This window comes from Saccostrea cucullata, unplaced genomic scaffold (assembly GCF_032062105.1).
Source record: "Saccostrea cucullata isolate Sc308-1 unplaced genomic scaffold, CSIRO_AGI_Scuc_v1 ctg1509, whole genome shotgun sequence".
Classification (NCBI taxonomy): domain Eukaryota; kingdom Metazoa; phylum Mollusca; class Bivalvia; order Ostreida; family Ostreidae; genus Saccostrea; species Saccostrea cuccullata.
Genome location: NW_026940837.1, coordinates 30,899 through 55,993, shown reverse-complemented (window position 1 = coordinate 55,993; position 25,095 = coordinate 30,899). Strand labels below are relative to the sequence as shown.

Sequence of the window (25,095 nt, the reverse complement as noted above, 5' to 3'; positions counted from 1 at the left end):
AGGCGGAGGAACTCTGATTGAGAAAAACAGGGCAAAAGTTACTCATAAGAGCATCGTGGCCTAAGGACGTCTACATCTGTTAATCGTCTTCTATTGCATGTATTTCCTTTAATGGTGTATCTTCCTCCTTACGAACAAAACCTTCTTTTCTAAAACAAAAGAAAACAAATTATTCAGTATCAATTAATTAGTTTTTTTCCATAATAATAATTAAACACTTAACTCATGACCCATTTTTTAAAAAAGATTTCCTCATGAGAGCCAATATTAATGCTTTGATATTAATTGTATATATTTTAATTTGAATTCTTTACGATTTCAGTTGTTGAATTAATAACATATTTGAACATATTTGAAGATTATCATTTGTTCTTCGTATGAACTTTAAAGGAATCAGAATCTTCAACAAATCAAGCAATTTCAGAAAGATCTCTTTTTGCAAGAATGTAAACTTTCAAGGAATAGTAGTGTATTCACTTATCATGCTACTTAAAAATATGATACATTTTGTGCCATAAGTTTATCTGCAAGTGACTAGGCTTTTAATATTGTAAAAATATTATTTCAATTCTTTTATCAAATAGATAATGCATTTATGTCATCCTATAACATACTGGTATGGTAAATATATCTTGTTTTCAGTAATTAAGGACAGATGACACAAACAAATTTTTTCTTTGAAAAAGATTTAATATTATGTCACAAGTTTAGAAATGTGAATGATTCTTAGAATTTTTTCTCCTAAGAACTGGAAAATGAAAAAGACTTGGAAAATATTAGTAATATTTCAATGAAAAAACAAATATAGACAAATCACATTCAGTAAAGGTTTACAGGTGAAAACAAATTTCAGAATATGTTACATGTAACATTTGTTTGTATCATCTGTCCTTAAAGTTTAATTTGGGATTTCTTTTTCTTTCTTTTTTTTTTTTTTTTTTTTTTTTTACATTGTTCTTGATATTTCAATAAGACCTCGTATATAAAACAACCAGGAAATGTGGCACTTCAAAGAGAAGGTTTACAATATTTTGAGTAGGTTGGTTAATTACGTTTTCATGATTATTTCCTTCGGATACCGACACAAATTATCTATCTTATATTAAGAAACGCCCACTTTTATATTTTTTTACCTTTTGTTAAGTAAGTTCTTTGACAATTCCCTTTGGGTTTTTTTACTATAGAAAGGTATATAACCTTTAGATCGGAAGGGAGACAGCTGGCTACATAAGCTACACTCTTCATATACTGGAATCGTTCCTTGTTCGTCTGTTCAATCTCCTTAAATTTTATTACTTTAAGTTAGATTAATTTGGGGCTAGATTAGACTATATTTGGTTTGGGGGAATTAGGTTTTCCCATTGTATATTACTATAATTGTAAGACTGGTAATATATTTGTAAAGTGTGTTTATCTTATTCCCTTTTCTAGTTCATTGCAATTTACCAATGTGTCAAGGGTATATTCTGATGTAGTAATATAATTCAGAAAGCCGTGCAAATCAAAAAATAATAATAACACAACGCGAAGTACAGACGAAACCAACACAAGACCTGTTACATACCATTTCCTGTTGGGGAAGCAAGTACTTCTATAAGTATGTTAATGTTTTTTTTTCTAATTATATAGCTCCTACTCCGTAAAAATAGGACTCATTTACATTTGTAAACCTAATGCATTATCTTTTTCCTTAAGAAAACAGAAAGGAAACTTTATAAAGTATAATATTAGGTTATATCAAAAATTGTACCAAGTAAATAACAAAACTAAGTTTTAACTCAATTTCAATTTAAAAATTTAATATTTTATTGTTTGAAGGAAATATAAGGAATTAATGTCAATGTATGGCAATGCATAGGAAATTCGAAATAATTTCTAATTTTTCATTTTTGTAAAATAAAATTATTTCTTGCAATGTTAATCACAATGTAAAGGTTTCATGTATTGTAAGACATCGTTTTGCAAATATTGTAAAGCTCGTAAATTATTTCAAATAATTAAATACTATGAAAATAAATAAATTCAAAAATACGAATAAAAGCCATTCCAGACAACATATCTCAAGAATTCGATCATTGCCCCATATAATGTTAATACCATGAGAATGAGGGCAACAAAAGTAACCTGAAGCTATATATAATGTAGAGTTCTTATCATTCAGATTTTTGTAATATTTGATTAAAAATCGGAAAAGAAATACAAATATGACAGAAGAAATTTGGACTGTAATAATTATCTAGTTTATGCCCAAACTCTAATTGTTTCTTTATATGAAGCAACGCTGTTCCATTGCTATAATATTTCATTATCTAAAGAGTTTTGTTGCTTGTAATATTTTTTGAGTGAACAAATAATTTGTCATTTAACACAAGAATTATAGGTGTACAATGTGCAATAGACGATTTTTCGTTCTTATCAGTGGAGTTTTTAGTTATCTGGGTAAAGGTATACCTTTAAGGGGGATCTCTACTACAAATGTATTAAATTTTGCTAGGAAAATCAATCTTTATCATTGAATGTAATAAAAGTCTGAGATGACATTTCAGCTAAAAATCAATGATTGCATCTTTTTTCGAGTACGTACGGTTTACAGTCAATGGTAATGCTAAATAAACATCCAGCACACGGACAACAGTTCTTGTACTAAAAAGGCAAAGAGGAAATAATTTCATTATTTTTAATTCGGTTTGATTTTCTAAAAATAAAAAAGATTATAAGGAAAGAAGATCGTGTGTCTCAAAAAACCTTAAACGAGTAATTTAAAGCTCATACCTTTTCAAATTGTCCTCTTTTCCCTTCACTGACTTTCCCATTTCTAAATAATAAGTAAAACGATTGTATATGTAACAAGACCAAAGGGTCACATATATAAAGGTCACCGGAGTATCATGCAACAACTTTGCAACAATTTAATTTGGTTCTTTTTTTTAAACCAAAGACCATGAAAGTCACAATTTTGAAAGAAGAACTATTGCTAATCAGCACTTAGCATACAAATTTTGATTACTTAAATAGAGGCAGATTAGAGGAACACAAAATGGATTTTTCACTGTAAAATCTGTAGAACGTCACCCAATAGGACACATTGAGCTTGGGATCAGATAATTCATAAGTTTGAACAAGGAACGTTTGCTTATCATAATTGGCTGATAAATATCAAAGAACAGACTTCAAAGCATTAATTCATTTTCAGTGTATGATCATTTAAACTCACCCCATGGAACCCCTGACTCACAGGTCATGAAATTCAATTTTTTTGGAAAAGCCATCCTACCTTATCATAACTATGTACATGGTTCATTGGTTTAATTTCCAGGTGCAGGGAAAATTTTTAAAGAATTAAAGCATTTACTATATAATCATTAGAACCTCCGCTTACACCGGAACCCCTGATCAAGGGGCATTTAAATTCAAAATTTATAAATAGGCACCCTTGCTCGAGACAATTTGTTTTAATTAGATTATAGACAAAATACTTAGGACCAGAAGAGAAGGAAGATTTTCAAAGAATTAATGTATTTTCGTGACCGCTCTTACTCAAGAATATAGCCCTGACCCGGAAGCTAGGAAATACACGTTATGGAAGAAGCACCCATCCTCATAACTACATTACATATTTCTTTAGCTTAATATTTAACAGGAGAAAAAAATGTCAAAGAATTATTGCAATTTTACCATAAAGGCCCCGTTCTAATACCCAAACACCTGATCCAGATGCCGTTAAATTTACAATTCTCTACTGAAAGAAACACCCGTCTTCATCATAACTGCGTACATATTTTATTGGCTAATTCCAATGAGCAAAGGAGGAGATTTTGTAACCAAACAATACATTTTCAGCAAATTTTCAACAGACCCCCCCCTCCTGAGCACAAGAACCCCTCATCCTGGGGCCATGGCACCTGATCCCATCTCTGATGTTTAAAGATATGTGCTTGCTCTGCTCCTTTTTTACATTGTTTAATGGGCTTTTGATCTTGAACACTGTTCGTTATCGCCATATGTTTTATTTCACAATTTCTGTAGAGCTAGGCCCTATGCTTATTATAATCAGGCCAACTGTTTGACTGCCAGACGTTCCAGAGTAAAGAAGAAAAAAATTAAAGATTGCATTCATTTAACTGATTTTGCCCAATCCCTCAAGTATCGGAAGAGGGGGCAGTGACCATGAGACTTATACATTTTACAAAATATCTTACTTTGGTTTATGATTAAAAACACCATTCAAATGTATATATAAAAACCTAAGCCGATTCATTTATCTTTTTCAAATTTTGATTCTTTATTTTTAAAATATTTTTTTACATGTTGATCTTTACATGTATAAATTTGGAATGCAAATTTAACCGGTTGATTGTTTATTTGGTTCTGAAAACTAATATTCAATTTACAAAACTATAATGGGATGACCAAAACCGTATTAATACAATGTATCTTTCATATTTTTCTTAAAACGCAATTTACATTGTAAAATAAAAACACTTGTTGATCATTTATACTTTTTCGAATATATAGCTCAGTTGAGCTTGAGGTAATTAAATAAAACTCTTTGGATTGAAATCATTTCGGTATTTAGTCCGCTATTTTAAGCTCAAGTAATAGACATGTAACAAGATGGTACGGAAAGCTATTCAGCATGGCATAGTTATTCATATTACTTATAAAAATAACTTTAAAGAATCATATCCGGTATATTCCATATTTTTGCTCCCACACAGTCATATTTTGAAAATATCTTGAAATGTGCTGAATTGTATGAATTATATGAGATATATTATTTAACATACATGCAATATATCATAGTAAATAAAAGACGATTTTTGCTTTTGTTGTCTTAAGATTACAATTCCTGAACAATTTATACAGTCGTAATAATGTATTCTCTATTTATCTAGAACGAACATTTGTAAAGGACACTAGTTGATTTTCCTGGGGTATATTCAAAATAGAACAATTTTTAAATAATGATTTAATGGACTTTCACAATATCATGAATAGAGCCCCACCCTAACAACAAAATCCTCAACCCTGGGGTCATAACATTCACAATTTCGGAAGAAGCACTATTGTTCATCATGATATAAACCTATCAAATTTATTTAATTCCAAGGATCAGAGAAGAAGATTTTTAAAGAACTTTCACTATATAATAAATAGAGTCCCGCCCTACCATCAGTACACCTGAACCTCGGGCCATCAAAATTCACCATTTTGGAAGGTATTTTTGCTCATTATAACTACTACTTAGTTCGTTTATTTAATACACAGTAGCAGAAAGATTTTAAAAGAATTTATGGACTTTCACTATATAATCAATAGAACCCTTCCCTACCACCATAATCCTGGGCCCTCGGGCCATAAAATTCACAATTTTGGAAGAGGCACTCTAATTCATCATAACTATGTATCTAGTTAGTTTATTTAATACCCAGGAGCAGAGAAGAAAACTTTCAAAGAAGTAATGCACATTCACTATACAATCTACAGTTGTGTTTATAGCCCCGCCCTAGCACTAGAACCCCTGACCCTGGTGCCATGAATTTCACAATTTGATAGAGGATTCAATAATCATTACATTAATTCCAACAGTTTGACTGCTTGAGGTCCAGGAGTAGAGAAGAAGCTTTTTAAAGATTGCATTAATTTTAGTGGTTTTGGCCTAACCCCTCAGGACTCAAGGGGACATGGGCCATAAAATTTACAAATTGTTTCCCTTCACCAATAGATGCTGTATTCCAAATTTGGTTGAAATCGGTTCAATGGTTTCAGAGAAGAAGCTGAAAATGCTTAAATGTTAACACACGACACACGATGACGAACGAAAACGGATAGCAAGAGGCTACCTGTGTGACTCAGTTGACTTAATACAATATAGTAAAATAGACATCGTATCTAATTTAATAGCTTTTTCCATAACTGCAAATGATATTTTATTTGAAACAAAAGGTATTTTTCATTGTACAAAATGTGTCTTGATCAGCCTTTCACTGTGTACAAACTGTGTCATTTCTGCGAGATAACATCACATTGACAAGTGTATTGCCATCGTTGAATAGTTTATATTTTGTTTCAACTCATTTCCTGGTAATTTTAGGACCTTATGTTTTATGTGACGTCATAATTAACATTCTCTGTATAAATTTGGCCCCACCTTTCTACTGTAATCTTAACTATGCTACTCTTCTGGTGTCAAACAACAAAGAGGCCGTCAAAGCTGTCTTATTCAGAAAAATAGAAGAGAGGAGTTTAAAAGGGCGTGAATGTGAAGGTAAAGCCAATGTGATTTGTGCTAACTAATCAAGTAGATGATCAATAAAATATTCAGTTTACTATAATAAATAGTTTTTTGGAGGTCAGCTGTGAAACTGACATTCCTCGGAACACCATTTTGTACCTCCGATGCGTCGTTGGTTTTAAATGGTTTTCTTTAGGGTGTCAGTTTCAATTGTTATACCGTACCATAATTGTTCCCAAATATTTCAATTATAAAATCCAAAATTTCTAATCTTTTGCTGAGAAGGCATAAGAAATCATCAAACGAAAACTGAGTCTAATCTATTTCAAACATTGTAAATAGAAATAGATTAGACTACGTTTTTGTTAATGATGACAAGACAAAACTCATCTTAAAAAGTATTTACGTTTCATATCTGTTTCATTGCTGTTCTAATTTTTTCTAGCAATTTGAACTTGAAATTAATAATTTATTTAAAGTGTATCGATGAAGTATCAATATTACCTACGCTTTTGTTATTTTTTAATCTTTTTGTGTATACAAATGGAGTTTCCTTGAGAAAAAAATATGTCATTAAATATGTGTTTTCATACGGTCAACTGATTCATCTTGCGAGTAGCCAATTTGCAAATCTGTAGAATAAATGTTTCTAATTTCTAATTTCTACTAAAGTATGTTTTTCTATACATACATGCATACATACATGTACATGTAAACTGTATATAACAGGGTTATTTTCGCCCCGTGTTATTTTAGTACTTCCATCCTTGCTAACAATTTTGCCACATTTTAAATTCGTCCAGTCAAAGTTCTGTTTAAGAAATTATACTTTGTTTTTTTATTTAATTCACCCATTTTTTAATTCGCCCACCTGTGAGTAGGACGAAAATTTCCCTGTATACAGTAATAGGTACAAAGTAGATAAAATATTTACAAGATGCAAAAGAAGACTATCATCATCACAATGACAATAAGAACAAATCCAAGGATTAACGAAACCAGAATTGGAAGATTCCTCCATTGTCTAAAATAACAATAATAATTAAACAATCAAATACTCTGAATACATGTATAAAAAGAGATAAATTTACCTAAACTCGTACATTTTTATCGGATGTGGGAACATAAACAACTCGAGATCATTAGAGAACAACTGTAAATGCATATTTTTACTTGCAACATACACATGTTATAAAGTCCTAATTGTTTTGTAGAACGAAAGATAAAACTTTAAAACATAAGTTTATTATACTAAAAATATATTTATTTCGTATATACGTATAGTCAAATTCTATTTGCTAAAGATTAGATGACTTTTTTGATTCTGAGTTTAAAGACAACTTGAATTTAGAGGCATAAAAAACTGAAAGTGTTACAATATTCATTATCTAAAATCAATTATCTTCACAACAACATTTAGCTTAACAATGTCATATTATTATCAAATATATGAATAACATCTACTTACTCATAGAAGTGTTGTGATGCAATCTTTGCTGATTGCATTATCGGAGTAGAGGTATCATAATTCAGCATTATGGTAGATTTTTTTCTTACTTTTTCCTTTGGTGTACTTTTATTGAAGAAGTAGGAAAAGTCATAGCATTTTCTATCTACAATACAATGACAAACATAACAAATCTTAGTTTCAAAGTATTTGCATTAATATTCTGTGTGATTTATGCGGAATTATATCTTCTAAAAAAATACGCTGATTTATTTTTACAATTTCTTCCTATAATGAAGGCAAACACTGTTTATACAACCCAAACAACCTTTCCACTGTCATTCATAACAAGAAAGTTGCAAAAATTAAACATATCGCTGCAGACTTTCAAACAATCTTTTTATGCCCCCCGTAAACGAAGTTTCGGGGGTATATAGTTTTTGTCGTGTCCGTCTGTCTGTCTCTCTGTTTGTCTGTTTGTCCGCAAAAACTTTAACCTTGTCCATAACTTTTGATTTAGTGGAGCTATGACTTTCATATTTCACATGTGTATTCCTTGTGACAAGACCTTTCTTTGGGTACCACCAAATTTGACCTTTTGACCTTGACCTTGGAGTTTGACCTACTTTTACATGAAAATTTTAAAATTTTACTTTGGCCATATCTTTTGAACAGTAGACACCAGGACATTTATACTTCACATATGTAATGTTTGTTGAAAGACCTTTTACTAGATACCAACAACCTTGACCCCTTTGACCTTGACCTTGTAGACTTCCTTACTTGTGAAAAAACTTTAACCCTGGCCATAACTTTTGAACTGTAAGAGATAGGGCTTTCACACTTCATATGCGTAATCCTTGTGAGAAGACCTTTATTGGATACTTAGAATTTTGACCCTTTGACCTTGACCTTTGATACTGTCTTACTTTAAAAAAATGCAAACATTGACCGTAACTTTTAAATAGTTAGGGCTATTGCTTTCAAACTTTAAATATTTAACTCTTGTGACAAGACCTTTTATTTGATAACAAGAACTTTGACCCTATGACCTTGACCTTGGAGTTTGACCTACATTTTAAAAAAATTAGCCTTGGCCATAACTTCTGAACGGTAAGGGCTAGGGCTTCCATGCTCTCCATAAGTATTCTATCTTGCAAGAGCTTTCATTTGATACCAGTTACGTTGACCTTTTGACCTTGACCTTGGAGATTTTTGTACTTATTGAACAAACTTAAACATTGGCTTTTTTTCAAATTTCACAATTGTTTTCCAGTGAGAATGCCCTATACTTTTGCTACCAATTAATTAAATTGGCATTTAAGAAAAGCTGAATCTTTACTATGTTGCCATACGGGGGCATCTGTGTTTCACAAACACATCTTGTTGTTTATCTCAAATTTTTTCATTCATCAGTTCTTGGAGAGTGTGTTAAAATTGTGTGGTTAACAACAATTAACCGATTCCTTTCCGATCCGATCTTTTGTACAAAATGCAAAAACAAAATTAATAAGGTTTCATCCAAAATATTGAATAACTATTTCTTTGGTATAAGCTATTTCTTTGCTTTTGCACCACCTTTTTAGGGTCTAGAAATGATTTTTTTTCTTTCACATATAAACTTAATTATCTCCGGAGACATTATTGAACTTTCAGTTTATTCATTATTCAAAGGATCTTTTATTCTATCTATAAACATCACATGATGATATTGTATTGGAATTATATTGGAATTCTTCCTTCTGAGATTCATAGAATTGGTAATATTAATAATAAATGTTTTATACATGACTTTCCCGAATTATCAATGATACAATTTCAAAAAAAAATCATATTAAATTTGAATTTTGATTTGTTTGCTGCCAACTTGCAATTTTTAAAAGTCCATTCAATATAGGATTAGTTTATTATTATCTTTTTAATCATTTTCATATTCCTTTATAATTAATATTACACAAATAAGCATCAGTTGAGTTATAATTATGCGGACATGCATATAGTGGTTCAATGTCTGTACAATCATGATCATAATGGTCCTGAAGTATATCTCCAACCACGTTGAATTCCAAACAAAATCCTGAAAAAAAAATAATTCCATTCAAAGAAAAGTAATTCAAGATATTTGATATATCATATATATTTTCCTTAAAAATCGTTGCATTGAATATTAAATAACTGCATGTATGACACCAAAAAAATGATAGATTAATTTCTTCTATTTAAAAATTTTGGGACAGAAAATAATTTTATTTTCAATTATTTTCAATAAATTTTAATAAAGAAACGTATCAGAATTCATCACCTTTCATTCATCAATGTGAATTAGGAAATTTAAAAAATACAAATAAAATCAGACCCTCATCCGTTCATTTGATAGATGTGATTAAAATAATTAAATTTCAGGAACGTAGTATCGTTCTTGAAAGGGGCAGGATCGGTAAAATAAAGAAAAAAGAATTATTCAAATGATGTACTCTGTTTTATGTTATGGAAGAATATCCTGATCTTTTAGTGAGATTTGTAGACACAGATAACAGAGAGACAGATTTTATGCTTTTGTTTTTATAGGAAAACAACTGACTTTTCAATCAACATTTCCAAAAGTATTATATTTTAAAATAGGTAAGCCACTCCCCCTTCCCCAACACTTATTTTCTTTCCTTAATTTATTCATTTTAGTATACTTTTCTCTAGTTGGTATATTTTAGACAAGACTGGCCTAATAGGTCAACAGTTTATCATGCAACAAGTTTTGAACAATTGAATTTGGTTCATGTTTAAACCAGAGGTCATGTTTTTTTTTTATTTGAAAGACAGCATTATTGCTAATCTAAACAATTCACTTAGCATGCTTTATTTGATAACTTTATACCCAGAGGCAGATTAGAGGAGCAAAGAACAGGAAGCCCATGGGCAACAACGCTCATGTGAATAGCTTTGGTACTGCTGCTCAACCTGATTTCACCTCTTGTTATACCTATTTTGACCCCGCCCTACAGATCATGATTTGAATAAATCAGAATCAATCTACATTCCCAATGATGCTACCACATTTGTTTTAGCTTTCTGACCCAGTTCTTCTTGTGAAGAAAGGATTAAACATTTTTCTATATATTTTAATGTAAAAATTAGATTCCCTAATGTGGCCCCATCCTATCCCCGGCGAGTAAGAAAATTTGAATACACACTACTTTAGGATGTTTCCACAAAGATCAGCTTGTCTGACCCAGTGGCTATTAAAATTTTTAAGGATTTTTCCTAAATATTTCAATGTAAAAATTGGTTTAAATTATTCAGTATTAACACTATCCCAGCCCAGGATGCTTACAACTTATAACTAAGATTTTCTGGCTCGGTTATTCTTGAAAAGAAGATTTTTCTTTTCCATATTTTTATTCTGTATGTTTCAAAGTAAAAATTACAAATCTTATTGTGGCCCTGTCCTACCCCTGGGGGTATTGATTTGCAAGATTATGAATTGGCATTACCCTAGGATGCTTTCACATAAGTTTTAGTTTTCTTGGTCCAGTGGTCCTCGAGGAGATGAGTTTTAATGATCCAATCCTATTTTTTATAATCTACCCATGGAAAGGGATGTTCTTCATTTTAACACTTTAAAGTCACCTTAGTGAGGTTACAATTGACCCAGTGATTCTTCAGAAGAAGCTCAAAATGTGAACAGTTTACGGACGGACAGACGACAGACGACATACAACGGGTGATCAGAAAAGCTCATTTGAGTTTTCATTACATGTGAGCTAAGAATGAATTTTCATCTATTCCACAGGAAGCATGAAATGGCATCTTTGTTCATAATAAATGGTTGATTAGTTCCAAATTGCATATTTCAAAGCATTAATTCATTTTCAATATATGATCATTAGAGTTTCCCCCTGTATCCCATAACCAGGGGTCATGAAAGTAATAATTTAAGAAGAGATTCCTTTTTTCATCATGGCTATGTCTTTAGATCACCGGCAAAATACCCATGATCAGAAAATTCCAATAAATAGTACATTTTCACTATGGAATTGAAGAACCCCACCTAACATCAGAAACCTTAACCAAGCGGCCTTAAAATTACAATTTTTTTAGAATCACTTTTGCTCAGCATAATTATATAATCAGATCATTGACGTATATTATCCAGAAGCAGAAGAGAAAATTTTCAAAGAATTAATGCATCTTCACTACATAATCAATAGAGCCCCGTCCAAAAACAAGAACTCTTAAACCAGGGCCATGCCATTCACAACTTTGGAAAAAAGTCATCGTTCCTTATCATAATTTTGTAGATAGTTTATCAGCCTATTGCTCAGGAGCCGAGGAGAAGATTTTCAAAGAATTACGGCATTTTCACTACTTTACCATTAGAACCCCTTAATCAGGAGCCTTGGAATTTACAATTTTAAGGACAGATGATACAAACAAAAAAATGATGCCTGGATTGGTATATATTTTTTGGCCTTATTTCATCGCAAATGATGCAAAAAATAAATTTCTAGAATATAAAGAAATTGTAAACCTTCTGTGATATTCAAAAGTCTGCCCTTATGAAGCCATCCTTATCAATCTATACAAATATTTTTCACTTTAAATTTCACTTTTGTCCAAATTTGAATAAAAAATTAAAAAGTACGCGGTGAAAGTTATTCATTTTATTCATTTAAACATGATCCAAGGTGTTATATTCAAATTCGTTGACAAAAGTTTGTTTGTATCATCTGTCCTTAAAAGGAGAACCATCTTCATGAATGTTTACATCACATCGATTATAAGTTAAATATGCAGGAGCAGAGGAGAAGATTTTTAAAAATATAAATGCATTCTTTCTGTACTGAAACGCAAAAGAAACGCAACTAGCAATAGTCTATAAATATTTGATTTTAAATGAATGCAGTTAAGGTAAAACGCGATTTTAAACACCAGAAATTTTATAAAAACGTTAAATGAATATCTATGGCACGCTAAATTCACAAAAATGAACTACATGTAAACAAAGTTACACAGTTGATAAACTAGGTTTATCTACAGTAAACTATAGGTTACAAACCGTGAACTATAGTTATAATTCGTTAACTATAGCTTTCATCTGTAAAACTTTATTTAACGGTTGTTATATAATTAACTGTAGTTTACGAATGCTAAGCTAAGTTTATTTGTCTGTAATAAAACATCAACAATAGTTTTTGTTGAGAAACATTATGGTGGCATATTTCAGCCCCCTACACGCAACATAAATTAACTAATTAAATGAGCTAAGATTTCGTGTATTTTCACTATTTAATCGCCCTAAAATCTTAACCATTGAACAAGGGGTCTTGAAATTCTCAATTTTGGAAGATACATGTATATATAAGTTATCGGTTTAATACTCATGGACAGAAGAAAATATTTTTTTAAGAATGAATGCATCGTCACTATATCATGAGTTTAGCCACGCCCTAGGACAATAACTGCTGGTAGAAGGCACAAAGCTGATTGCAACCAAACCATCAGTTTGAATGGGACCATGACACCCCTTCCCCTCTTCACCCATATATTCTATATGCCAAAATTGGTTGGACAGGATTCATTGTTTCAGTAAAGAAGCTAAAATGTTCAAATATTAATGCACTATGCAAGACGATGGGGAAAAAAAGATAGCAATAGTTCATATGAGTGACTCGGATGACTTAATTACTAGGAAAAGTACTATTCAAAATAAATTTGGCAGCATAATTTTTCAACGAGCATCCTCTAACTTATTTAAATAAGATAAGCTTGCTGAATATATTAGAAATGAAACATTTACCATTGCTTTTTATCGGTCTTGCACACACTTCAATTGATTCATTTCTGAAAGTATTGATCACACAGTGATAATGAAATTCTCTAGAAGAATTTGCTGTACAGTTTTGTTCTAGAGCGAGTCCTGAGCAGTTTTTAATTGTTGCTAACACATCTCTCTCCTTTTTATTAGATGGACAGGAATCAACGATCTTCACAGTATCACTAGACTTAATACAGGATGCATTTTTACACTGTACGTCCTTCTGTACAAAAATACAATAATACTGAAAACTGTGTAATAAGTCCTAGAATTACACTTATGATTTTATCAGCAAATCATGTTTTCCCCATATTATACATATCTTTTTCATGCTTTATATACTGTAACCTTCACCTTTAAAGTTGTATAGAGCAATTACTTTAAGAAGGTCAAAATAAAGACAGTTTTATATTGATTTTTGGAAAATAGATAAAGGTTAAACAATGTTCTCTTCCCTTTCTTGTAAATAATCATTCCCAACATTGCCCGTAGCATCTTTCTTTGAAGATAAAAATGATTATTGTCCGTAAAAAAAATCGTCTTACCAAAAAAGCCGAGACGAAAACAATGAATAATATTCTGTCAATCAGCCACTCAATCCAACTGCAGTTCCTGTAATTAAAAACGTTTAAACCTTTTTTCAATTCTGCAGAACACAAACCTTTTAAATAAATTAGATTTTTTCTGTAATATTTTAATTAAAATGATTAATTTACGGAAAATTGCCTTTTAATTTTAGATATATATTAAAAATTCGCAAATTGGATTTAAGCAGCAAAACTTGTTTGCGACCATTAAATCAGCAATAACAGACGCAAATATTAAAGAGAAAATAATATATATATTTTTTTTAAAATGTGCATAAATATTTTCTACGCATTAATTTATCCTTAATTTTAATTTTCCACGGACGCTGACTTTGAATGGAATCATTGGAATTGCCGCAATCCCTCAAATTATTTGTCAGACACTAGCCTGGGTTTAAAAACTGAAAGTATCCAGAACATCTGGAAATTTAATCAGCTAACGGACATAAACACGATATGCAGATGATGTTGGGGCATAATAACACAAAAAGTAAGTTGGCAATAGAAAAGTTGAAGTTATCCTTCATTGGGATATTCACTTGTCAGATATGATATAAATGTGGCGGACTCTGTAGTGTCTTACTGCAGGATATCTCGGTCAACATATGAACAAAAATGATTATTATTAAGAAATTACCCAATTACCGAATTACCCAATTAACCAATTACCCAATTATGTTTTCTTTTACAGTTGGTCGGTAGGTAGGTTGGATATGGAGATAACGAACAGTATTCAATCTCAAAGTCCATTAAACAATATACAAAATAAGAGCAGAGCAAACACGGACCTCTGAAACATCAGAGGTGAGATCAAGAGCATCCCCAGCCGACCGGTCACACCCGCTTTTTGCTCGTGTCATGATCAGGAAATAACGGGGAAAAAATCCGTCGCCAATCTAGTGTATAAATATTGGTATGAAAAACGTCAGTAAGCATTTGACTCAAAGATAAATTGTATTTGCTGACAAGGTCATTCTATCGACCATAGAACTTACAAAATGATGACTTTAAACGAGACTGCTGATATTCTTGTTTCATCAACTTGGTTGTCAATGATATACCCCGTTTAAGAAATTGTTCATACGTAGAGCTTGCTATTGTGTATCGAATCAACTGAGATAAATATTCTACGTGTGCAGGTGATGAAGGCATATTGCTGCATAAGTAAGGGAGGTTGACGATAGAAAAGTATAATTCATCACGTTTATCATATAGCTTGGTTGTTAGATTACACTTAGTGTTTTTTTTCAAGTAAAATATCCAAGTATGAAGCAGAAGTGTCGGACTCTGTGGTGTCTTTTATCTCAAGCTCACCAGGATATATCGTATCGATGTAGAAATGGAAATTATCATTATTTATTGACAATACGTCGTCGATATATCTAAATGTCGAGTTAAAGGCCATAGCAATTGGATTTTTTTTCTTTTCACGCATAAGATTTAGCATAAATTCTGCTTCATGTGAATATAAACATAAGTCTGCTAATAAATAACGGAGCGCAATTTGTACCCTTCACTACTGTCAATATCATAGTGAGAAGTAAAAAAAGAGTCTTGGTTGAACATTTACTGGAACTTGCAATGTATCTTCGTTTGTATGGATTCTTATGAAGTTTCGGAATCCAATATATATAAGGTAGTTCAAATTCATTTTAGCTCTGTGAAATATTAAAGTATTCAAAACTGACAGATGATTTTGAAGAATTTCTTCCTTAGAAAGAGAAGTATGAGTATAAGTAGGATTAAAACTTGTAGAATTAAATCCAAGTTCTTCTAGAATGCAATTTATATAATGAGCCTTACAAACGAAGACAATGTTGTTACCTGCTTTGTCGGCAGGAACCAGTACGTACTGATCATGTAATCTATCTAATTCTTTTTTCACTTCTGGTTTATTGAAGACAGAAGGATAGATGGTTTTCATTTTGCCCCTCAGTCTTTTAATACGTGACTTTAACATGGATCTGATACATTTAATCCATTCTGACAAGGTTTCAACGTCTTCTTTTTTCATATCTGACCCATTGTCTGGCATAATTTTCAACAGAATCCATAATATTTATGGAATTCCGACTTTGTAAATACAAGGTGTAGTCTTTAACTTGAAATATGGTGGAAGTTAAGACTGGACCCTTTTGTAATTAAGAATATTACTTATTTTAACCGTGTTAATTCCTTTATTGGCATTTTGAAGTTTAATGAAAAGACGGATTGGTTTAGCTGCATTTTCTTCCGTGAAACGTACTGGTTTAAAAAGCCTATGACATGCAATATCCATAATTACAGATCCGAGCCTATATTCAGGTGACGAGGAATCTAAAATTGGATGTTCTTTGGCTTTTTCAAGAAGATATGAATTTTTAATTTGTACCCATAGGAATTCCAATAGATTGTTTGAATATGTTCCATGGGTTCCAGTAAGGTACGAATTTTTAACAGATCTCATTTATTAATTTTTTGTTGGATTGCAAATCAGAGAAATTTTCATTATTTACTTATTGTTAATAAATCCCTACTTCTTTAATGCTACCTATTGACAGAAACAAAAATAAAGAAATCTATACATATTAAACAAGAGTCAATATCCTAGAAAATTGACACTTCCAAAATAAACAAAAAAAATCTTTTCAAATAATGGCTGAAAAAAGGTGGAGACAGGTACATTTTAAGTGAGTCGATAGGCGACTGCTAACAAATCATTTTTAGGCCTTGTGAACATAATAAAACATGGTAGTTTTATTTAAATGGTTGTTTTATTAATATGATAGCTCATTTACAAGTATTTTTCTTTAAAAAAAAACTCCTTTACAAAAGTAAAGCACAATATGATTTGTACTAGGAGGTCAAAAAAGAAATGTCACTATTCATTTTCTTTCAATTTATTTTCATTTGATTGCACAGCATTTGATTTTGTAAAGCTACTTTGGCCAAAGCTTGATCAGTGTGATGCAACGCCAGGAATTGCTTCTCAACGTGGTAATGTCAAAACGACGTCAATATGATATTTTAGGTGCAGTGTCTAAATATGTTTTTAAAGAATTACATGTAATTCCATTGAAGTATTATAACTACATTTCTATGCAATAATCGTTTTATGGTGATCATTTTAAAAAAAAAGCAACAGAAAAAACAATTTAAGGATAAAGAGAGGTGATACCGTAATCAAAGATAACCATAACCATGGGGGTATCTATTCTCTTAACAGATGTTGTCAACAAACATAATTATGTCTAAATATGATGTAAGAGAACGTTCCCGTTAAAAATCAAAGAGATGCGAGACTTTTTTATAGAATAAACTCTGTTGAAGATATTTTTATTTGTTACAACGGGACAAGACGAAAATTTACGTTATTCCGGAATATAGGAGTCTGTCAGTGTGAACATACCCTATAATAATACTACTTTTTGCTACAACTTTATTGGGGAGAACAAATCCTTTATTTTCATATAAAACACTACATGTTTATAATCAAGACTTAACTGTAAATGTAAGCTGAAAACGGATTAAGCGTATTATTTCCTTTTAGTAGCAATTTCTGACGTTACGTCTTTGCCATTGTTGCTTAGATCAGCAATATTGACCCTGAGTATCTCTTCTTTAATATAATAGGGTGCGTTATTAATTTCTTTTGTTAGGGAAGCTTACCCCTTTTCTCATCGAGTTCATCGAGTTAATGTTACCTCAATTTTTTTGAGAGAAAACAATATCAGTGTCATGATTCCAGTTATGTAAGTACATATATTTTGTTTGGAAAGATAATGAATAGGGCTAAGAGACCTTCTATACTTTTCCTCCCTTTTTTCTCGGCGAGTTACTAGTATTCGAAAGAAATATAACTATATAAATATAAAGCTGACGTTATCTATCACTGAAAACTTAAATCTTAAGGTAGTCCAATCCTCAGGTTTATAAAATCAGCAGTTAAGTAATCAAAAATACTCATAAAAGTATATTTGAATCCACAAAGTATTGTAAATTTATCCACAGTATTTCTTCAAAGTTGAAGATTAAAGTTAATCATATTATATAGGGAAAATTGTCAAATCTCCAATATTTTTTGCAGAAAAAGCAAATTGGAATATCAGCAATGCATTTTCTAATTGCAACTTGATCAACAAATATATTTTAGTTTAAAAAACGATAGGTATCCAGGCATCCAGAGATATTGTCATGATTTTTGTACTTATTTGGTATTTTTTGTCTTCCATTTCCGTCATGTGTTCTTGAATACATAATGTTAAAGGCGTTTGCTATCACTGCAAGACAACAAAAATCGCTTTTTATTTCATATCATGCTTATAAGCATTGGTATCAGGATGGATTTAAGAAAATTTTATTTCTCTAAAACTTGATTAATTTCTTTTCCTTTTATAGGGTACAAATGTCAACTTTTATAAGACCTTTTCTAACACTAGCAAAAACTTTGAATCTTATAAAGATGAATCAAATAAAAATTGTTGCATGAAAAAATTTCATTTCTAGCTTTATTTTGATGCATTTCAAATTAAATATTAATTTTTGGAGTTATCCTTCTTGGTTGAGGATCGGATATCCTTAATTCATATTAAAGTCCGTTGATGTTTGTACCTATTTTAATGCACTAATTTCATTTCAAAGAGACCATGCATTCAATAAAAAAAATAATGAAAATCTCTCTGATTTGTAATCCAACAGAAAACAAAAAAAATAATAAATAAAAAAAATGTTATAGGGATTAAAATCATTTTTTCTTTATCGTGTTAAATAAGATATGTATGGACTTCAAGGACCTATTGAACATTCTTTTTTTATTTACTGGGTATTGCACTGGATACATGTACATGTACATGTGTATAACAATTATATTCATACATTCACTGTACATGTACCTCAAATCTATTTTATATATATGACTTAATTTTTGCGTTGTTACGCATTTTTGATTGGATATATCGTTTAAACGTGTTGCTTACGTCAGAGTGACTTGTGTCAAAAGTGTATTAATCCGCTTGACATTACATCTAAAATGTATGCGATTTAAAAACGGGAGAAAGTTACAAGACAAATTGTTTTATTTTATACAATTAATGAATCAGATTAAATTAAAAGGAATGAATGATATATGATTAATAACTATCCAAGTTATATCCAGGTATAACTTGGGTTTGAGCAGTTTGCCTTTTTTATAAACCGCTTCATTCCTTAACTAGCTAAGAGACCTAGGAAAAACTTACAAAATTTTAAGAAATGTTAAATCAATATTGAGGTTAAAGAACTAGGTCCGTTTTATGCATAAAATGGCTGTATATCAATTCATTAACTAGCACCTTTTTATTCCGTATATTATAATAACGTGAACACTTGGCGCTTTCTTTTCCTATAATAAGATTTCTATTTGAGAATACAGATATTGGAAAACAGGCTTTGAGAAATTGCAAGCTCTTGAAAATTGTAGAAAACATGCGGATTTGACTAACTTTAGCAAAGAATTAAAATATGAACACAGTCCAAAATCCAAAAAATAAAACATGTTTTTTTTTATCTTCAGAAACAACTTTTGTGTTACGTATTTGTAAATTTTGGATCAGAGGATGTACTCTTTATGAAAAATTGAAAAAAAAGATACATCAAATTCAGGCCATTTTTAAAGGAATTCAAAGGATATGAGGAAAATTAATATTGCGAATTGTATGAAGTCAAATGCATTAACTTGATGAAAAATTACGTCATGATTAATAGATACGTGATCACAACTACTCTAAGTGCTAAAAACTGTATTTGAAACCTAAACTGGGCAGTTTTTATTTATCAGGAATTTTAAGGGCCAAATATGGCTCTAAGTGGCTCTTGCTCCTAAAGTGTAAAAGAGCCATGGCTGCCTTGCCGAGGAATTAATCGGCCGACTCAAGTATTTAAAAGGAAATCACTTGTTTTTATATATAGATACATGTACCTTTTCAATTTAAAAGCAAACTACATATATGTAATCATTTGTGGACCACTTATATATTTTTATAGTTGCAAGTTTGTTACATGTACATGACAATAATTTTACTTGTTCAATACTCTAATTCTAAACAAGATTGTTAGAAAATTTTTAAAATAAAACAAGCTAGCAGTTATCATGACTTTGGGTCATTAAAATAGTTTAACTGATTTTTCCCGAGATATAGTGTTGTATTATATATCTCTTACATTATTTATACATGTATTATAAAATGATAACAGAAAACGTGGGGTCAATGCACAGATAGAAAAAAAAAATGAAATCATAGACAAGAAACACACTATGTAAGACTCGAACTCACGATCATGATGTCTTCAATCCAGCAATCATAACACTATGCCACGAAGTCATAAGAATCGTATGGATAAATTTAAGACAGATTGTTGAATCTTGAAATAATTTTAGAAGAAAAACTAAATACATATTTTCAACATTTTCAATATGAAGACCACCTTTAACCAACATTATCTAAATGTAATGATGTACGTGTACAGTCATATCCAAATAAAATTATTCAGAAGTTGTTTTTCTGGTTAAGGGTGGTCTTTTGCTACAGTCTGTTATTCTTAAGGGGGGGTCCTCAGTATTTACTATATTATCCATATAAATTGAACGATTTTTATATCTATCATATGAGGGAGCTATTAACATTTGAATATTATTATGTGTGATTTGCTTTAAGGCATGTATAAACTAGCATTGTATGACAAAAATTTGGTTAAACTATGTATTTAAAAAATTACTACTGGGGTAGGCGAAAGTGACAATGAAATGCGCTATTGCTCTTTATCACAATGGATATTATAAATTATTAATCATTTTTTAATTAAAACATGACTATATTAACATGTACACATACTTTTTAATAACTATGATATTTTATTATCATGCAATAAATAAATTCATTAAATATGCAACTGACTTAATTTAATTCTAGCGTGGTAAAGCAAAAGGGTACATGACATTTTTCAATCTATTCAAGTAATGCGCGGATCTAGAGGGGGGTGTCAGGACCCCCCCCCCTGGAATGTGCAAGCTTAAGGTTATTAAATTTATATAGAAAACCAAGAAAAAAAGTTAACTTTGACCCCCATCGGAAAACGCAGACACCCTGGTAAACGCGAATTTGTATTACATTTTTATGATAATTAAAAGCTTTTAAGAATTAAAATTAATTAACTACCCCCCCCCCCCCCCCACGAAATGGGTTGATTTTTTTTTTTGGACAGGGGTGGACCCCCCCCCCTGGGAAAAATTTCTGGATCCGCGCCTGCAGTATTGTCGTTAACTTACATTTCATTCATCGCCGTCTGCATTTGTGCACATCCCAATTCATTCCTGTATTCTAAAATATATGCATAGATATCAGATAAAACAACAATTATGATATTACAACAGCAAAGCTGAAAAAATCTGATAGTTTTCTGGTATAGATTTTTTTTAAAAAAGCACACATACCAATGTATGCTCAAAATCTTGAATTTTTGAAATGCTGGATACAAGATATAGTACTAACCAATTTTGAGGAATGAAGAACATTTGTAAGTAATACTGTATAGTAAGATTTTTGCGATCGGCTTCGGTCAATCACAGTTGATTCCAAATGAGGCTTCCTGTGGATTAGGGGTTTGTTTTACCCAAAAGAAGAAAATACATACGACAAAGACCAAAATTTAATTCTGCTCATAACTTTCTAATTTACACTGATTTGAAACTTGTTTTAACATTTTTGAAAAGAATTAAACCAGAAATTTTAAGCTATCAATGTCAAACAGATTCATCATTTCTGAAAAACAATGTTACAATCAAATAACGTTCTTGTCTTCGTCGTAATTTCTTATGTAAAACGGGTGCCTGAATTTTAGAAATTCCTTTATTTTAAGCATTTTAAACATTGCTGGTTAGGAAGAAATGTCACTTGATTTTACATTTCAAATTTGTGCAATTTGTTTTCATTTTAAGGACATTAATCTCTTTCTTACACTTGACTATATTAATGAAAATTAAAGCAGAAAGATTGAAATCAATACCTATCCAAATTATATGGTATAAAGTGGATTGAAACGGTCCATGCATTGTTATAAACTAGCTCTTCCCGGTTTATAAAGCGTAAACTGCACCAACCCACTTTATACCGTATAGACTGGGTATCTATTAAATTCATTCATTCATTTATTTAATTAACCTCTCACATGGCATATACGTATTTCTACGCATCTGACCTGAAAAACAAGTATAGTGTGAAAAAACATTCATAGCTTTGTTAATACTGGACATATCAGAATAAATCTTGCACCGTTGAAAAGAGAAAATAAATACGGAAAAATCATACACGGAAATTATTTTAATTGGTCGTACCAGTTTTTTGCTACTTTGAGTAAAACTTTGCGCACTATTTGAGCGATTTTGCCCTTATCGAAATCAATGCGGGGGTAACACGTTATATGTAGAAATACTAAATTCTGGTGTTTATATCCCAACCCTACCCAATCCCCCCAAAATACTTTAAATTTGTTAATAAAAAATTGTACATGTTCATGATTTTAAATACAACAATATAATATTTTTAAATATATTTAACTAAGCAAAAAACTAGAATGAAACTCATTATTTAATAAATGAAAATCCCAGCATGATTATGATGTATTTCGTTGCCATTGCAACTGAAATGAATTTTTACAATCATTTTCAGAAACAACACAATACCTGCTTTCAGAATATATATACATTGTTATATATAAAATTATAAGAAATGCCCCCAAAAATGCATTGAAATCTTTATATCAATTTGTCTAAAAATGCTTAAAATCTTTGCCATGGAAGGGGTTAAACACTCCCTCTCTGAAAGCTTGCAATTGAAAGATATTATGATAAATTTAACCTTCATATATTCTTTGTACATTTACTTTCATTAACTTCATCTCATTCATCTTAACAGAAATCTGAACATACACGTACCGCTAAATCAAAATCATCTTATTTGTTTTTATGTTCCTGTAGATGTTACAGTACTTAATGTGTAAATAAAATAGCTTAAATTTCATTATAAATTATACAGAGGTCAAATTCAGGAGACATTAATGGAGAATCGAAAGTAAAAATTTGCTTTTTTCAATCATAAACATGATAAAGATTAAACATCAAAGTAAATGCACTCCTGTCAAATTAAATAAAATTAAGATATGATACACTGTATAAAAAGCAGACACTCAAAGAAATCCATATTTTCTTAATATGGAAGGCGTCCATTTTTTCGTTATCTATCAAAACAATAAATGTGAACGATCAGATCTCGCATACTAAAAATGTTCTCCTTTTAAATATATCTCCGTCTGAAACATAGCGTGCTGTACATCAATATCATTTTTACTATAATAGGATTTGCTTTCTACATATGATTTCTGTCTACTTGATATACCTTATAAAATCTGATTCCTTGAACAGCTACATATTTTCAAAATGGCCGGGCTATAATTCAAAACATACTAGTAATCGATGTCTTATAGGTGGTAAAAAAAATATCTGTATAACTTCTTATAAAGCGTCTGTAAATTATTTCTTATTTCAAAGTAAAAAGAAAACAAATTGAGATTAAAGTACATTTTAAGTTTATAACAGTTTTTTTTCTTTCTCTGACAAGAATTTTTCTAACACAAGAATGATAACTCTGATGGACTAAATGTTTGTAAACAAATAAGACGTAAAAGTCATAACACGCAATATTCATTTGTTTTAGATTGACGAAATTCTACCTAGTTTTCATTGGATTCGAACACAAGAAAAGTTTTAAATTATAAATTCTAAGCTAAAATGCTTTAAAGTTGTATATGTTTCCTTATGATTTATATTTAAATAAATAATTCTCACATAAACTGATCATTAGTTGATCATACAATTTTTATAAAATGTAATTGGGACATAAAATAATGAGATTTTTTTTAAATAAAATTATTAAAATTTAATAGATTATTAAAAATAAATTTTTTTAAAAATTACAAAACTTTTTTGATATAAAAAAAATCAATTTTAAAGCTCTGCAGTTTTCTCGAGAGCTAGAACAATAGGGACAGTAATTATCAGTGCATGTCAGCACTTGTCTAAGTTTTTTTGAAGCAAGGACAGTAAATGAGTCAGTAATTGTGTAAGCTTATCAGCACTGACTAAGATTGTCATCATTATTCTAAGTTTATCATTACTGGCAGTAAAAACATACAGTTACAAGTATCTTCTAAGTTTTGCAGTATAAAGACAGAAAGTTGGCATTTTTGTTTACATAAATAAAAATCCGTATCTTTTTTTCAATATTCCTTTTTCAAGCAGCTATTCACTATGTGTTGTTTACAATATTATAAAACTTAATATGTTTATGTCTATATATTACTGTAGATATACTTCTCAACAGTCGATTTTAATGATTAATGGAGTATGGCGCGTTATCTCTATCTCTCGACCGATCGAATAGAATACTAGGTAGATTTCCGTCAATCTAAATCAAATGAATCTTGCATGTTATGACTTTTACGTCTTATTTGTTTACAAAAAAGTCCATCAGAGTTATCATTCTTGTGTTAGAGGAACTCTTGCAACAGGGGACTTTGGTTTTTATTGTCTCATTCGAAGGATCGGTCTCTACGTTCATGGTTAAAACTCTGAAATATGAAGGAAATATATACAAGTAATTCATTTTAAGCGTGCAAATGCTTTTCATAAAGTTGGTGTAGCTGACTTAACATGTGTTTTCATCTAATGTTGAATCATGGGGGTTATTTTTTTTATTTTTTAGAGAGATTCATGAATTCATGTCCAACTTGAAGTGTAATTTCCATAGATATTACTACTCAAAAATCACAATTCCATGAAATTAAATCTACACGAAACTTCATTTTTTTTCCTCAAACCACGACATTTTTACCCCATTAAAATATGTGATTTTGTAGAAATTATATGATACACAAAATAGAATTTATGTTGAAATCACAGGTTTTCGGGCCCAGTACTGACATATGTATTTCCAGATAAGTATCT

At 30.6% G+C, this 25,095-nt stretch overlaps 1 protein-coding gene across 2 annotated transcripts; it reads right to left on the bottom strand.

The window, feature by feature from the left end:
- LOC134256412 (uncharacterized) lies at positions 1 to 21,411 on the bottom strand. Of its 2 annotated transcripts, none has more exons than XM_062739061.1 (9): positions 21,364 to 21,411; positions 14,040 to 14,106; positions 13,477 to 13,717; positions 9,700 to 9,759; positions 7,704 to 7,848; positions 7,170 to 7,259; positions 2,773 to 2,815; positions 2,585 to 2,643; positions 1 to 149 (listed from the first exon to the last, which is right to left on the bottom strand). In XM_062739061.1, the coding sequence occupies exons 1-9, from the start codon at positions 21,384 to 21,386 to the stop codon at positions 80 to 82; spliced, it is 798 nt and encodes a 265-aa protein (XP_062595045.1). In that variant the 5' UTR covers positions 21,387 to 21,411; the 3' UTR covers positions 1 to 79. The 2 variants fall into 2 exon arrangements, with proteins under 2 accessions (XP_062595045.1, XP_062595044.1); XM_062739060.1 differs by having other exon boundaries at positions 10 to 149; positions 9,637 to 9,759.
- Between the last annotated feature and the right edge of the window lie 3,684 nt (positions 21,412 to 25,095).

Excerpts from the sequence above, each read along its gene's own strand:
- LOC134256412 (XM_062739060.1), bottom strand. The coding sequence starts at position 21,386 with ATGCAGACGGCGATGAATGAAAT. Across the intron at positions 9,760-13,476 it reads AAGACCGATAAAAAGCAATG|GATTTTGTTTGGAATTCAAC; the intron begins GTAAATGTTTCA and ends TTTTTTTTTCAG. Across the intron at positions 7,260-7,703 it reads GCATCACAACACTTCTATGA|ACAATGGAGGAATCTTCCAA; the intron begins GTAAGTAGATGT and ends TTGTTATTTTAG.